The 14,655-nt window shown below is 55.8% G+C and overlaps 1 protein-coding gene across 2 annotated transcripts; it reads right to left on the bottom strand.

Moving 5' to 3' along the window:
- Positions 1–14,358, bottom strand: Helz2 (helicase with zinc finger 2). Of its 2 annotated transcripts, XM_057780809.1 has the most exons (19): positions 14,300–14,358; positions 12,145–13,193; positions 11,639–11,822; positions 11,458–11,565; positions 10,402–10,919; positions 9,661–10,302; positions 8,028–8,811; positions 7,774–7,849; positions 3,929–7,631; positions 3,576–3,802; positions 3,322–3,492; positions 3,078–3,239; positions 2,851–2,998; positions 2,652–2,768; positions 2,388–2,580; positions 1,867–2,220; positions 1,539–1,695; positions 1,271–1,438; positions 1–1,179 (listed from the first exon to the last, which is right to left on the bottom strand). In XM_057780809.1, exons 2-19 carry the CDS (start codon positions 13,122–13,124, stop codon positions 1,055–1,057), a joined length of 8,817 nt encoding a protein of 2,938 aa, XP_057636792.1. In that variant the 5' UTR covers positions 13,125–13,193; positions 14,300–14,358; the 3' UTR covers positions 1–1,054. The 2 variants fall into 2 exon arrangements, with proteins under 2 accessions (XP_057636792.1, XP_057636793.1); XM_057780810.1 differs by lacking the exons at positions 1–1,179; positions 1,271–1,438; positions 1,539–1,695; positions 1,867–2,220; positions 2,652–2,768 and having other exon boundaries at positions 2,414–2,580; positions 2,913–2,998.
- Between the last annotated feature and the right edge of the window lie 297 nt (positions 14,359–14,655).

Below are 14,655 nucleotides of genomic sequence, written 5' to 3'. Positions count from 1 at the left end.
AGAAATTTTTATAATAAAATTATACAGTTATATAAGGCATGACCTGAGAAAAGATTAAAAGATGGAATGTACAAAATTAATTTGTAGAAAACACCAGACATTATTCTCACAGGAGGTTCTGCAGCCAGATCTTAGAAGCCCCACCTCTCCTGATGTGTACAGCTCACTTGTAGCATCTCTGACCTCAGGAGAGGGGAGTCACTGAGAAGGGAGTGGCTGCAGCCTTGTAACTGCCAGGAGGTGGGAGTATGAGAGGGGCCATGAGAGATTTTACCTGCTCAGTCCTGCAGAAAAAGATTGAGACTTAGGTTGTCCTAAAGCCCTAGAAACAGGCGTGAAGGCTTGGTGAAGAAGCCCAGCAGTGGTCCTGGGCTACCTCATTCCCAGCTGCCTGTGATGTTTCACCTCCTAGGACTGTTGTGATCTTTTGGCTTGGCTCTGCCCTCCCTGCCCCTATCTGAGCAGGCAGCCCTGCGTGACATAAGGTAGTAAGTAGTAAAAGAGAAAAAGTCTTTCTTCCAGGAATGCTTCCTTGCCCACTCTGAGGGGCACAGTAAGAGGAGCTCGCTTTAGGCTATTAAGACTAGAAAATATGACAAATGAATACTTGGTGCCCAGTGCAACAACAAATGGATCTCTGTCAGAGTACAGCCTCAGAGGAGTTTCATTCCTGTTTAAGCTCCCACTGACAGCAAAGATATATCCTGGGGTCTTTTGTGGCCACTAAGAGGTGTCCTAGTCACCAAATGCTCCAGGAAAAGCAACACGGGATCAAAGGGTTCCACCTATAGCTCTTTTCCTTCCACTCAACTCCAGGCACAAACAGGAAGGTCATCATTATTAAGCCTGCTTCCGGCCCAGGAAGAGGCCACCGCCCATAAGACTGTCACTGCAGTCAATACCAAGGTCTTTCCGAAGAAGATAGCAGAAGTGGTTGACCAATGTTTAGCTGGGACAGAGAGCTGTGACAATCCACTGAACGCCCAGGGCCTTGGCAGAGGAGAATGAGGGGCATAGTCGCTGGCACATCAAAGGCTGGGCAGATGGGAGTTCTTCAGGAAGATAAAGCAGACCTTCTCTGGACCCGCACCTTCTCAGCAGGCACAAGGCTGTGCTGGGCCTCACAGAAGTCTAGGAGACGGTGCCAGAGTGGGCAACAGCGTAGCAGAACGTGGTCCCCTGCAGCGAGAATCAAGGTGGCTCTTAGTTCTGCCCTGAGCATGCTTGACACCGCGTCACCCCAACATTTCCCAGAAATGCAAACCCTCACCAATGAGGCACAGCCCCTCCTGGGCCCGGGTGATGGCCACGTTTACTTGGTGAGGGTCCACAACAAAGCCCAGGAACTTCTTGAGCCAGCTCTTGGTTGGCCTCTGGTCCACATCACTCCTGGGGCATGTTCTGACCGTGCTCACCAGCACATAGCGCCACTCGCTTCCTGGGAGGAGAGGAGGGAGCGGTAGATGAGTTTACATTTGCCCACCAACCCCTCTGCTGACTCCCACACAAATGAAACGGTCTCCTTAGAGTAGCCTCACCCTGGCTCTTGGTTATGGAAGTCACAGTCACTCCGATGACCCCTCTTTGCCTGAGGCCCTTGCTGATTGCAGCAGCCTGTGCATTGTAGGGCGTAAGGACGGCAACGTCCTTGGGATCCACCATCCGGTCCAGGGTCAACTGCTTGGTGATGCGGACCTAAGTAAATGACGGGGTAGATGGAGCTGGAACCCAGTCCTTCTGTCCAGAGTACAGGGGCCTCACTTGCTCCCAGCCTTCCTGACCACTGAAGCTTTCCTTAGCCTTCATCCTCATCCAGGAAGCCTCTCCTGTCCTATCATGCACCAAAGAGAGTGCTCTGACACTTACCACCTCCGCTACTTCCTCTGGATTGGCCCTAGAGTTCTCATTGCCATCCTCGGTGGACACCAGCAGCCTCTGCTCCTGGCCCTGCACATAGCCAAAGATGACAGGGCAGCTCTCCTTGCCAGCATGGCCCAGGATGCTGCGTGGACGCTTCAAGTCAGACCAGGTCTTCAGCTTACTCCCATAGAATTCCATGGAGGGAAAGGAGCAGATGTCCTTATGCATACGGTACTGTGTGTCCAGCAGGATGGCATCCTTGTGGTACCTCTCAAAGAGAGACCGGTCCATCCCCAGATTTCGCAGATGCTCATTCTTGACCACAGGCTGCAACTGCTTGTGGTCTCCAAGCAGAACCACCTGGAAGCACAGACAGGTAGGGCATCCGTGTAGCTATCCGGTCAGAGACATCCTGGCTTCTTGGTCATCTTCAACCAAGAGTGATGCTTACCTATCGCACCCTCAGCACCACAGCATAAACCACCCCCAGGAAGCCAGAGAGCAGCTCCAGATCCCTCCAACCTCACCTTCTCAACCCGCGAGAAGCACACCAATGGAATAAGGGTTTCTGGCTCAGTGGCCATGCCTGCTTCGTCAATAAGGATCTGTCGAACTCTGAGAGTTTTCAGGCTTCCCGACGCTGAACAGGAGCATGTACACAGGATGACTGAGTGCCGCTCGAGCTCATACTTGCGTGCCTTCCCCAAGACTCTCCGGTACCTGTGTGAGGTGACACACGTCATCCAGTGAGCTTGCCAAAGGGCAGTTCCACCTCTAAGCCTACCACTTACACCACAAGATCTTCCTTTGTGAGTATTTTCCCTTCCCGAAGCTGGGCATCAAATTTTCTGATCTCTGCTGCATAGGGATTGGGGGCCTGGCGGATCCGATGGTGAAGAGTAATGCTCCTAGGAGGCAGAACCTTAGTGAAACCCTGTCCAGTGGAGGTCCCCTTGCTTTAACCCCAGCACAGACTGATGTGTTGTGTACCTAAGGCTCTGATTCGGCCTCCCTTCCTGGGAGGTCTTGGTGAGTATACTCCTGCTACTCACTCCTGGCAGTGGGAATTCAGTGGCCTCTGCCTGCTCCCCATACACACGCAGGGGCCTCAACTCTGTCTTCCTACTCAGGAGCAGTCCTAGGGCAAGTGAAGACGTGAGACACTGTACCTCGATGCCCAGCACCCTCTGGAGTCCCACACGTTACTCCTCACACACCTCCTAGGACATCCACGGACTTGTTGGAGGGGCCGCAATATAAGACACACGGGCCTCCCAGCTGTTCCTCTCCACTAGGGCTTCGGCCAGGTGGCATCTGTTGCTGGTTTAACCTATGGAACCAGTATACAATGTGGAAGCCCACAATGGTCTTCCCTGTGCCTGTGGACAGAGGACAGTGTGAGTACCTACGGCCACACCTGCCTGCCCAGGGCAGTCCCTGGCTTCTGCAAACGAACCCCACCTGGTGGGCCCTGGATGACTGTGAATTGCTTCTCCAGAGCACTCCTGATGGCTCTGTTCTGGCTAGGGTTCAGCTTATGACGTCCACCAGGGATGTTGTAGTTCTGCCGCTCCAGGAACCCGCCGGTAGGTGGTAGCAGGTGCTGCCGCCCTGAGAACCTGCTGATAGGTGCTAGGGTGGGAGTGGAACAGAAGCCAAGGATCATTTGAGCACCAGGCACTGGGGAGAGGTGGGAAGCTGAAGAGCAGACCTACCCCTGCAGAAAGAGTGCTGCTGTGATGGGTGACCAGGCTCGAGGATAGCCCAGTGATGGATCTCAGGGATAAACCAGTGACGGGGCTCGGGGATGGGGTGGTGACGGGGCTCGGGGATGGGCCGGTGACGGGGCTGGTGAAGGGGCTCGGGGATGGGCCGGCCCAAGGCAATGCTGATGACCAGTGGTGATGCGTCTTTCAGTCTACGCACAGCTTCTTCCTTGCGGCTGGGGATGAGAAGGGATATGGGAAAGTAAACAGGATTCTCCTAAGGAGGAAGCCATGTCTTCCCAGGATAGGGGAGCCCAAGGAGGTCCTGGGACCTTCTTCCTCAGGTGATAGGAACCACTCACAGGTCAGGAAGCTGCTTAGATATTACTTCCACAGTGAACCGAGCATTAGGTCTCAGCACCTCTTCTGGAACCTTCTCCATGGCCATGTGGTGGATGAAGAAATGTACTTGCCTGGGAACCTCCTGCCGATCATCCACACTCTCCTGGTCCCAGTCACCGCCCAGCCCCTGGTCCCAGTCACCAGCCAGGCCATGGGCCACCCAGGTATATGTATCAGGGTCAATGCTCAGGAAGGGTCCAAGGCATCTGGGTGCAGGGAGTGGACTGACAACAGAGAGAGGGATCCCCTCAAGCCGAATGCAGAGATAGCAACAGTCAAAGTGGATGTTGATACTGTTCTCCTGGAGAAAGGCAGCTTCCAGCTGGAAGGTGCCCTGCAGTTGCCCCTGGGACGTCCGATCTGCGTCCCAGGAAATAAGCACATTCTGCAGCATAATGGAGTCGTTTTCTGTAACGGCACTGGTAAGGGACTCCAGGGCGCAGAGCGGCTTCCACACATTTGAGTACTCGCTTGCTTTTCGGTAGCGGTCCTTCAGAGCCTGGTGCACGGGACCCGAAAAGCAGTCACCCGGCCGTTCCATGTGCTCCAGACAGAGGCTGAAGCCAGGCACCACCGTCCACAGCTGCAAGGCTGGCGCCAGGAAGCCCCGCTGCAGGCTAGCACCAAGCTGTACTTGTAGAGTATCTCCTCTGTTCAGCTCACAGGCCACCTCCACGAAGTGTCCACAGCGACTCTGGTGTATCTGCACGCACTCCCTCCCACGAGGAAGCTTCTTGTCTTGCTCCTGGACGAGGGTAGCGACCTCAGCCCAGCGCTGCTCCTTCACCAGCACTAGGAGCTGAGTCCACAGGGCAGCATCTATAATTTGGGTGTGTGGATCAAGACTCGTCCCCAGCAGTGGTAAAGTTGGCTTGGACCCCTGCACCGAGTAGATACGGCGCCGCCATACAAGCCGCAGGCCTGTCTGGCTCACTAGCTCCTCGGGGTGTTCGGCCAGCTGCAGGGAGGGGTAGTAGATAGGGCAGGGGTCAGGCAGAGTTTCTCGGTTGACAGGGAAAAGCAACTTGAAGCAGCGGGCACCCATCTCGACATCCACCACAAAGCCCAGCTTGCCTCGAGGCTGGGCCTTGAGCTGGGTGGCCAGGTACAGGCTGTAGGCCCGCCGTTGGTAGCTCTGGGCACAGGCATACTGGCGACTGAAGTCCTGGCAGAGACCATCGATGTCCCTGGTAGAGTATGTAGAGCCCCTGTGGCCCAGCGCCGTTAGGATCAGCCGCTGCAGCACAACATCCAGGTACCTACGGATGGGCGAAGTGGCCCACGTGTACCAATCTACCTGCAGCGAGTAGTGGCTTGCGGGTTGCTGCTCACCCTGGCTGGAACGACCAAAAACAGAGCGGCCTAGAGCCTTTCGGAAGTCCAGGCACGCAGGAGCCAGTGAAGGGTGCAGGTCATCGGTAGCAATGAGATCCACCATCTGGAGATAGTCCTGAGTACTGGCTGCAAGCTGCACTTGCTTCCAGAGGGACGTCAGGAGACACAGCTGCTTGCTGGGGGTGTAGTGGGTGTTCAAGTGTTGGCACAGGTGCAGCGACAGGGGCACCAGTCCTCTGTGCTTCTTAAAAACACCGTCAAGCTGTTGCCTATTGGGTGTGGGCTGCCACCTCAGTGGTATCAGTGTCTCTGTGTGTTTATTGCCCACAAGGAACTCAGCCACACGGCTGTTAAACTGGATCATGTACTCTTGGACCATGATGTGGGCCGTGCGAAAGCCCAGCACGCTGTCCTCATCCGGCGCCTCATAGTAGCAAGCAGCTGTCAGGCGCTGACGGCGCAACATCCAAGAGAAGTAACAGGCAGCCACGACGCAGGCTTCCACAGAGTTCAGGTGGGCCGGCATCTCCAGGCCACCCCCAGGGTGCCCCTTGATCAGTTCTTCAGCTTCCTCATATGACAGCTGGCGGTCATTGCAGATTATGGACGGTGCAAACCGTAGACTCTTGATCTGGCCACTGCCCTTCTCCATGGTGAGGAAGAGAGAGATGGTAAGGCGATCCTGGCCTGGCAGAAGGCTGAGCGCATCCTGGCACAAGCTGGCTGGCAGCATAAGTACTGGCTCCCTGCTGGGGGCATAGAACACAGAGCCCTGCTGGCGGGCTTCCACGTCCAGCGCTCCATCCTTGGGCACCAAGCTGGCCACATCAGCAATGTGCACAGCCACCTCACACACTGAGCCTAAGTCCCGGACACTGAGGGCATCATCAAGGTTGCAGGCACCCTGGGGGTCCACAGTGAAGGTCAAGAAGCGGCGGCAGTCCTCTCGGGGACCAGAGGCCATGTTTAGCTCTGAGTGGTATCTCTGCAAAGCCTTGGAAACAGAGGCTGGGTCTGGTGTGTGGGCCTTCAGGCCATGCTCTAGATCAAGGATATAAAGGCCCTGCTCCCAGGTGATGGCCTTGGGCAGCACCTCCAGGATGATGCCTAGTGGGTAGTAGAAACGTTCTCGCCATAGGACAATACGGACCCAGAAAAGCCGGGTGCTCCGGTCCTCAGGCTTGAGATTCTCATGCCTTACGCGCTTCACTTGGCCTTGAACGAGGCGATGGATGGGAACTTGCCGCGGGTCCTTCATTTCTGCCACAAAAATCTTGGTCACAGAACTGTTGATGGGAATCATGATTCGGGGGTCCCACTCATCCATTCGACATACGAAGGCCAGTTCGTGTTTCCTTCTCTTCAGCACACCCATCACACGACCCTGCAGGCTTCCTAAGATGCCCCTGTCATCAGCTGCTGGGCCTAGGACCTGGACTAACACCTCATCCCCCGTGAAGGCCATCCCGCAGTTCAGGCGACCCCTAACTTGGATAGGGTTAGAGGCCGTGTCATCCAGTGGCGTGGCCAGTGCTCTCTCAAAGGTCTCTTGTAGGAAGCTGCAGCGGCGGTATTGCTTGGGGTTTGAGCGCAGCAACTTACGCAGCATCGCGGTCGGCAGGTTTGTGTACTGCCGGACCTTCTGTGGGGATGCAGGCCAAACCATGGTGTCCAGAAGCCCATCCTCCCGAACCGTCACGGTCACTTGCCTGCTTTCATCAAGGAGTTCCTTCAGGATGGCATCATCAGCATTGAGCTCCCAGTCGGAGGGCCAGAAGTCAGACTCAGAATCCTCAGGTTCTTCAGACATCCCACCCTCCTGGGTAGACGTTCCTGTTGCTGCATGTCGAGAGGTTGAGCCTCTTCCTGCCGTGTCCCCTGCTGTAACTGCCACCATCTGTGCGGTGACTGCCGCCCTGGCTCCAGTCTCCGTCTTCACTGTGACTGTGGTTCCGTCAGCTGTGGGTCTGGGCGGATCCTGTGCCATAGCTGTGTGGTTCGCATCTGGGTCCCCAGCTCTGAGTGTCAAAGAAGCCCAGTGCTGTCTCTGGGCCACACCCTGCTCGATCTGCCCCAGTGACAGATCCTCAGGGAAGACACTGTGGTGCTCTATGCACTCACGAATGAAGCTTTTCCAGAGCTTTCTACAGGCTCCAGAGGAACAGAGAGCCACAGCATCTCCCACAGCCACCAGCTGAGACTGAGCACGGGTCATGACCGTGTTCAGCACACGAGGCTCAGTGAAGAATTCTGAGGTCGGCGCCCCAGGGCTGAGTAGACTGTTGCGGTTGTGGACAGAACTCAATACCACCACCCGGAACTCACGCCCTATAGGAGACATGGATCAGATGGCCAGGTAGGATCAGCAGACTGACTAACCCAGTCCCACCCTACATATCCGAGTCTGAGGAATAGACTGGAAGCCACCTCCCTATTAGGCCGGCCCCTGGCCCACAATTCTATCACCTACCTGGCAGGATCTCAAAGCTGCCCACAGACACCTCACCCAGGTTCCTCCTTCTTAGCTCCTGCCTCAGTGCACTGACCTGCAGCAGACAAGTCCAGGGTTCTGAGAGCCTGTTACCCGGTAAGAACCAGGTCCTCTCGCCAATCCCTATACACCCTCACCCCAGCATGGTCACATGGATCAGACTGGAAAAAGGACAAAACCATCCCTCACAGGTAAAGAAAGTAAAGCCATGGAAGCCAGAGGAGACAGCTCACCTGGGCACCATGGGAGACAGCACAGATGTGTCTCTGCTCCCGGGGTCCCCAGCAGTGAGGCCAGGTGTTGTAGATCTCTTGCACCTTCTCCACTACCTGGGTGACCTCGGCTGAGTTAAGCCAGGAAGTCATGGACATGTCCTGCTCGGGGCTGCCTGCCACGTGGCAGAACATGAGAGGATAGTTTTGGGGGTGGCATGGGACTTTGCCACTGGCCTGGATAGGGTTGCCCTTGGCTACGTAGAAATGGTGAGAGACGAAGTTGATGATGGCTGCGGTTGAACGGTAGTTCTCATGGAAGACAACGCGGCTCTGCTGGGCGATCTTGTGTACCTCCTGCTGGTAGTACAGGAAGAGGCGGTGCAGTAGGGTGTGTCCGGCTGCCTTAGCTCTGGGCACACTGAAGAGCCTAGGTGTGACCTGCATGTGGTCCCCTGCCAGGACTACACGGGTTAACGACAAGGCGTAGGCCAGTGGGATGAGAGCCTCACACTCCAGCATTTGGGCTGCCTCGTCAATGAAAATGTGGGAGAAGAAGCCAGCTGGCACCTGGAGCTCACGAGCCTGGGAAGTGGTGGTGACCACCAATCGGTGTTGTACCAACTCTGGTCCCGTGGGTGGGCGAAAGGCCTGGCGGTCCTCCGTTAAGCAGCAGTACCGTAACGTGGTCGAGTCGGTCTGCCTTGGGGGGCGGTCTGTGTACATCACCCTGAGCGGAGCTGCCTCTGGATGGCCACTGTTGACATAGCCGTGGAAATACTCCCGGATGTAGATGTCTGCAGCACTGTAGGAAGGGTGAGGCACTGTGGGATGCTCCTTCAGGACTCAGGCTGCTGGCTAAAACATGTGTGTTCAGCCTTGCCTAGATGCCAGGAACACTCACTCACAAGGCAGACAGACAGGGGTCTCACCCATGGACTCAAATGTACTCAAAAGGGAACAAAAAGCAAAGAGCCCAGGTGGTCAGGGGTAGCTTAGAGATGGTGGTCTCTGAGTTGAGGCCAAGCGGAGAGCTAGCCGTGACCTAAGACAGCCTTGGTGGCTGGGGGCTGACACTGATCCTGAACATAATTCCTGGGTGCCGCAACGAGAACTGGTGACTGGCCTTCGGGAGCAGAGCCTGAGAGTTGAGAGACCAAGGAGGTACTGCCTAGGATCTTCCAGGTAAGCAACAGCCTTGCCACTCAGACCTTCAGCTCAGCATAGGCAGGGCACACAGCCATCGCTCTGGGCTCTTCCTTTCACCCCATTCTCTGGGCTAAAGAAGAACGCTATGCCTGTAATAATATGTGATTTAGGGAACTAGAAAAACCACACTAGTCAAAGAGAAACTTCTCGGTTGAATAGCCTGTTTCTATTTAAAAAAAGAAAAAGAAAAAGAAAACAACGCCTTGCCCAGGAAACATGGGGTAGGCCAAAACGCAACACCACTACAACCCTCTCCTTGGTCCAAGGTTTGTGGAAAGCCACCCACATCTCCTTACCCACACAATATATGCATTGATTCAGGGCACCCCAGATGGATTTGAAAACTGCAACCAGTCACTATGGGCATCTTCGTTAAGAACCAAAGAGCTGGATATCCTGGGTGGCAGGGCAGTGGTGAGCAACCTGAAAGCAGCTCTGAGCTCACCTGTTGGTGTGTGTGCAGATGAGCACCTTGGTGTGGGGCTGCTGGACAACCTCCAGGGCAGCCATGGCCAGTGTGTAGGTCTTGCCAGTACCAAAGGGGCCATAGATGAGAAGCGGTGGGATGGGCTTTGCACCCTCGGGTCTTCTGCCTGCAATGAGCTCCACAGCCAGCTTCTGTTTGTGATTGCCACGGAACGAGGGTGGGACGGGCCAGGGGTGGGGCAGGGAGCAGGCGGGCAGGTCAGGAACCACCAGGCGCTCCTCAGGCAGCGCATCTACTGCCTGATGCCAGAACCGGAAGGTCAGAGGGTCAATCTGGAACTGCACCTCCAAGATGGGGGTGTCTTGTGGTTGCAGCCCCAAAGCCACGCAGCACCGTGCTGACAACAGCAGCCACAGGGCATTCTCTGAGCTGGCCCGCGTCTCCAGCCGCACTTGGTATACCGTATTGTCAGGCGCAGGTACAGGAGCTACAAGGGCTGTGCTGACTGCCCGGCTCAGCAGGAAGCCCTGGTCCGTGTCTGGCAACAGAGAAGAAGGGAAAGGGACCTCGGCATAGAGGGCTCCTGGTGGTGCAAAGAGCATGCCAAGTGCCGGTGTCTGCAGTGCCGTCTTCAGGGATACCTGGCCCTTCATGGCCAGCCTGGTGGAAAGTTACAGGTCAGCTCTCTATGCCGCAGACAAAGGCCCATCTCTAAGTCCAGACTTGGGTCGCTCCTGCTAGCCCCACTGCCCCACTTACTTGGCTACCAGCTGCTGCTGAGCTGCTTCCTCTTCATAGAGAAACTTGTGCATCCTCTGCCGGTAGTTTGTACGAGAGATGGGGCCCCAGACCACGGTACTGTGACTGAACTCCAGGGCCAGGGAGGGTACCTTGTACTTGGCCATCAGGGCTTCCTGCTCAGGTGTCCAATCTACCTCAAGCACCACATGGCGGTTGCCTGTGTGCCAGCAGTCTAGCTCCTGGGGTTGTCTGGGTGCTGGCTTCCCACAGAGCCCCAGGCTCTGCGCCTGGCCCAATTGCAACTTCAGTTTCTGGAGCAGCACCGGCCTGTGACCGAAGTCAAAGACCACCCATTGTTCAAAGCTGCCAAAGGAGGCAGCCTGTACATGCACCCCTACCTGGAACTGGGCTGGGGAGTTGGGTACACAGAAGTGATTTCCCCGTGCATAGAGCTGGCCTGGTGGGAGGCCGGGGGCCGCCAGTGAGAAGGCTGCTCCAGGCTCTTGCTTGAGTAGAGCCACATGTAGCAAGGGGTCCTGGAAAAGAGATAAGCCGTGAAGTGGTATCGAATGCGCCCTCAGCCTCTCTCAGGGTCCGTGATGATTCCTTCATCCCTGACCACCCAATCCTCCTGAGAGAGCCAGTCTGTCACTTTCTGAGTATGGGACCCTCAGACTGCTCAGTCTGCCCTGGTTTTCACCTCTGCTCATGGCTTGCCTAAGGCCCAGAACACAAAAGAAAAAGGGATGAGCAGCTGGGATTTTCAGGGTCCTGAATTACAAGTCACACTCACCCTCTAGGACACTGGCACACCTGTTTCTTACGTTAATTTACCCCCCTGAGTGGAGTGACCCCATTGGGTGAGGGTGCCATACTCACCTGTCATTGTGGGAGGAAGCAGGCTACAGGGTTTATCTTAGGTCACATACGGAAGTGGAGTCACTGGCAGCAACAGCTCCCAATCACAGGATTCCTGTATCTGCTCACCCATGATCCTTAAGACCCTGGGAATCCCTCCACCCACGGCAGGGTCTGCCCATGAGATCTGAGATCTCAGGGCTGTTGAACCCTCACCTCGGAGTGGATGGAGAACATCCAATAGTGCTGGGTCTTCTTCTCCTGGGCCTGGTGCACCAGGGGCTGGGGGCAAGTGACACATACTCCATCGACAGTCTCAGCCATCTGCACACGAAAGCCTGACTTTCAGCAGGGCAGCCCACGGCTCACTTCCCCAGTCTCACAAGTCTCTACTTACCACCAACACCTCTTTGCTGCTGCACTGATACTCAGCTAGCAGCCGTGCCTGGTAAGACACCAGCCCATCCTGCCAGGCAGCCTGTTCCCGCAGCTCCACGGCCTGCGCCCGTTGAACCCACTCCTGCAACTCCTGTTGTGAGTGTGCCTGGATGCAGACTTCTCCGTGCTCACAGACGTCAGGCCTGGAGAGATGAGCCGTGACATCAGCAGGACTTCACGGAGATACAGCCCCCCTCGGAAGCTAACCCTCTCAGCCTGACCCTGGCCTGTACTGGGAGTAGGAATGGAATCTCACACTGGAGTGAGGGGAATAGAGGTTTCATTAGCTTTACACCCTGAATCTCCAGGGCAAGGGCTGGCACAAGGAGGACCCTTCTTCAGAGGCCACTGAAGTACTAGCCTGACATGCAGAGGGCACATAAGATGTGGGGCCTCACAATCCCCGGTGCTGACCTGATGTAGGGGTTCTTCTCCTACCCTAAGCTCCCACATAACTCTCCTTACCTAGGGCAGAGCTCAAATTTGGAGAGCCCCATTGGTGGGGCACGGTGCTTCCAGTGCACAGCCTGGTCAAAGGCCACCATCTGCGCATGCTCCAGGGAGGAACAGTGGTTCTCAAACGCCTCCTGAGAACTACAGGTGACCAAGCAGGCATAGCAGTACAGTTGGACCACAGGGGGCTGATCATGACTGGTTTTCCTTCTGTCCTCTCCAAGGAGAGGGTATGTGAGCAGATCTCTTCTCTGGAGCCCATCCAGCTGCTCGGCCTTCCACACAGCCATCTCCACAGCGCTGTGCGCATACTCACAGCGTGAGACCCCGTGGCGGCATGGTACCCCGCGGCCCACAAAGTTGCAGTAGTTTAAAGGACGTCTGTTTTGTGGCTGTGGCCGCACCTCCACAAATTGCCGCTTTCGGCCCTCAGTTATAACATGAATGAGGACTGTGGGGCAGATTTGGTGCTTAGGGCAATGGCCCCTGGGATCCACAGGAAGGAGGCATGGGGGACGGCACCTGAAGCAGAGGGCACAGAGCAGTTGGAAATGGCCACCAAACTCTGCTCGGATCGTTTCAGCTGGGGTTTGCAGCTTATCCGGAGCGCTGGTGCCCTGCACCGCAGCTTTCAAATTCAGGCGGGGAAGGTTGTACTTGCGCTCAAAAGTCCAGACGAGAGCCTCCTCGGAGCTTCGGGCAAAGGTGCATCTGTTCCTGTGGCGCCTACAGCCCAATCCTGGGATATAGTAGCGGCAGACTTCATAGCGCCAAGGTCTTGGGAAGCTGGGCCTGCGGCCTACCTTACGCCACACCCTATTGTTGGCACCTTGCTTGTATCGGACAAGCAAGATCTCCCTGGGGCAGTCGTGTTCCACTTCATTCAGGATGTAGGTGCTCTCATTGAGACACTGGGTGCACTTGGAGCAGCACAGGTGAAGGTCTACCTGAGCATAGAGTTCTGCCAAGGGTGGCCCTGTGGTGGCTGGCATGCTGGCAGACCCCAGACTGCACCCCAAAGATGACGTCTCAGATGAAGGCCAGGTTCTTCAGGCTCGGTTCTGAGCAGTTGAAGAGATGGTAGGAAAAGAGAAGCAAGTCAGCCCAAGGTCAAGAAGAACCCACATAGTCTCTGTCAGGTGAAAGAAACTTCTGTTCAACCTTGTTGGGGAGTTCCACCTGAACCCCAGATCAACACCTCCTCCTGAAAGGCCTCCAAGTCCTGCCCATAAGGAACGCAAGGGGCAGCTAGTAGAAGAAGGGGGCTCGGAGGCCAAAGAATCCTCCATCCTGGTACCTCTGGGGCTCCTTCACCCCTCAAGTTTCAGATCTCCTTGCTCTCTAAAAAAGTACCCTTTCCTGAGAGCTGTTAGTCAGCTCCTAGGACTACCATAGCCTACCAGACTTGGTAACAGGAGCCTCAGGAGGGGAGGGCACAGCCTTGCAGAAGTCCTGCTCTACCCAGGTTGGATAGTCTTCATCAGAGTTCTCAGAGCCGGGCGGTGGTGGCGCACGCCTTTAATCCCAGCACTTGGGAGGCAGAGGCAGGCGGATCTCTGTGAGTTCTAGGCCAGCCTGGTCTACAAAGGGAGTTCCAGGACAGGCTCCAAAAGCTACAGAGAAACCCTGTCTCGAAAAACCAGAGTTCTCAGAGATGCCAGGAGGAGAGGTAATGTCCAGAGCCCAGAGACTGAGTTAGTGCCACCCCAGCAGGGATGGGCGAGGGAACAGCTAGCTCCCTGCAAACACCTAGGTCAGGTCTAAGGGGAATTTCCCTTGGTTTTTTTTTTTTTCCCCCTTTTCAGTGTTGAGGATGAAACCTAGGCTCTTATACGTGCCAGGCAAATCCTCTATGATTGAACTACACCCTAGCACTCTAAAGAGAACTTTCAAGGAAAATGTTGAGGTACAAAGATTGTGTTTTGAAAGGAAAGAATTGAGCAACAAGCAAAGCCTGTGGTTCCCCTTGCACTCCTGTGGAGGTTTCTAAATCGTAAGAGCTAGAACTCCATGCCCGGCAGCTGGAGAAGCAGGAGGAGGGGGCCATGGGATTGTCCGCTACTGGAGTCTGTCTGGGGCAGCTGGTCCTGCCCATTTGCAGGCAAGGGGGTGGTACTCACACCTTTCCCGGTGGTCCTCCAATCTCCAGCCACCACCCTATACTTACCCAGTGCACCAGCATCGACTTGGAGCAGCGATCAGTTTCGATTCTGCCCCTGGGGCGACTCAGACCTCTGACGACAGAGCGCGGAAATTACCTCACTGCCCCCCCTGCCCCGCCCCCGCCCCGCCCTCAAGTGATAGCCTCCCTCCCAGACCTGGCGGAGCTCCCTGGACCTAGTAAGATTTCCCCCCACTCCCCACCCCCATAGTTCCCCTGGGGTGAACACTGCAGAATTTGACCTGGTACTTTCCCTGTTCCTCCCCATACTCACGGTTGGACGTCTGTAACCTCTTGTGACGGGGGAGGGGGAGGTAAGCCCCTGGGGCGGGGGGTGGGGTGGCTCTAGGGTCAAAAGATGC

Source organism: Chionomys nivalis, chromosome 9 (genome assembly GCF_950005125.1).
Source record: "Chionomys nivalis chromosome 9, mChiNiv1.1, whole genome shotgun sequence".
In the NCBI taxonomy this organism is placed as follows: Eukaryota; Metazoa; Chordata; class Mammalia; order Rodentia; family Cricetidae; genus Chionomys; species Chionomys nivalis.
The sequence above is the reverse complement of the archived record's forward strand: the minus strand, read 5'-3'. Positions and strand labels throughout refer to the sequence as shown.

Bases quoted from the DNA above. Each gene is read 5' to 3' on its own strand.
- Helz2 (XM_057780809.1), bottom strand. From the start codon at position 13,124: ATGCCAGCCACCACAGGGCCACCCTTGGCAGAACTCTATGCTCAGGTA. The intron at 10,303-10,401 runs GTAAGTGGGGCA...ACTTTCCACCAG, and splicing joins CAGCAGCAGCTGGTAGCCAA to GCTGGCCATGAAGGGCCAGG. The intron at 7,632-7,773 runs GTAGGTGATAGA...TGTCTCCTATAG, and splicing joins CAGCTTTGAGATCCTGCCAG to GGCGTGAGTTCCGGGTGGTG.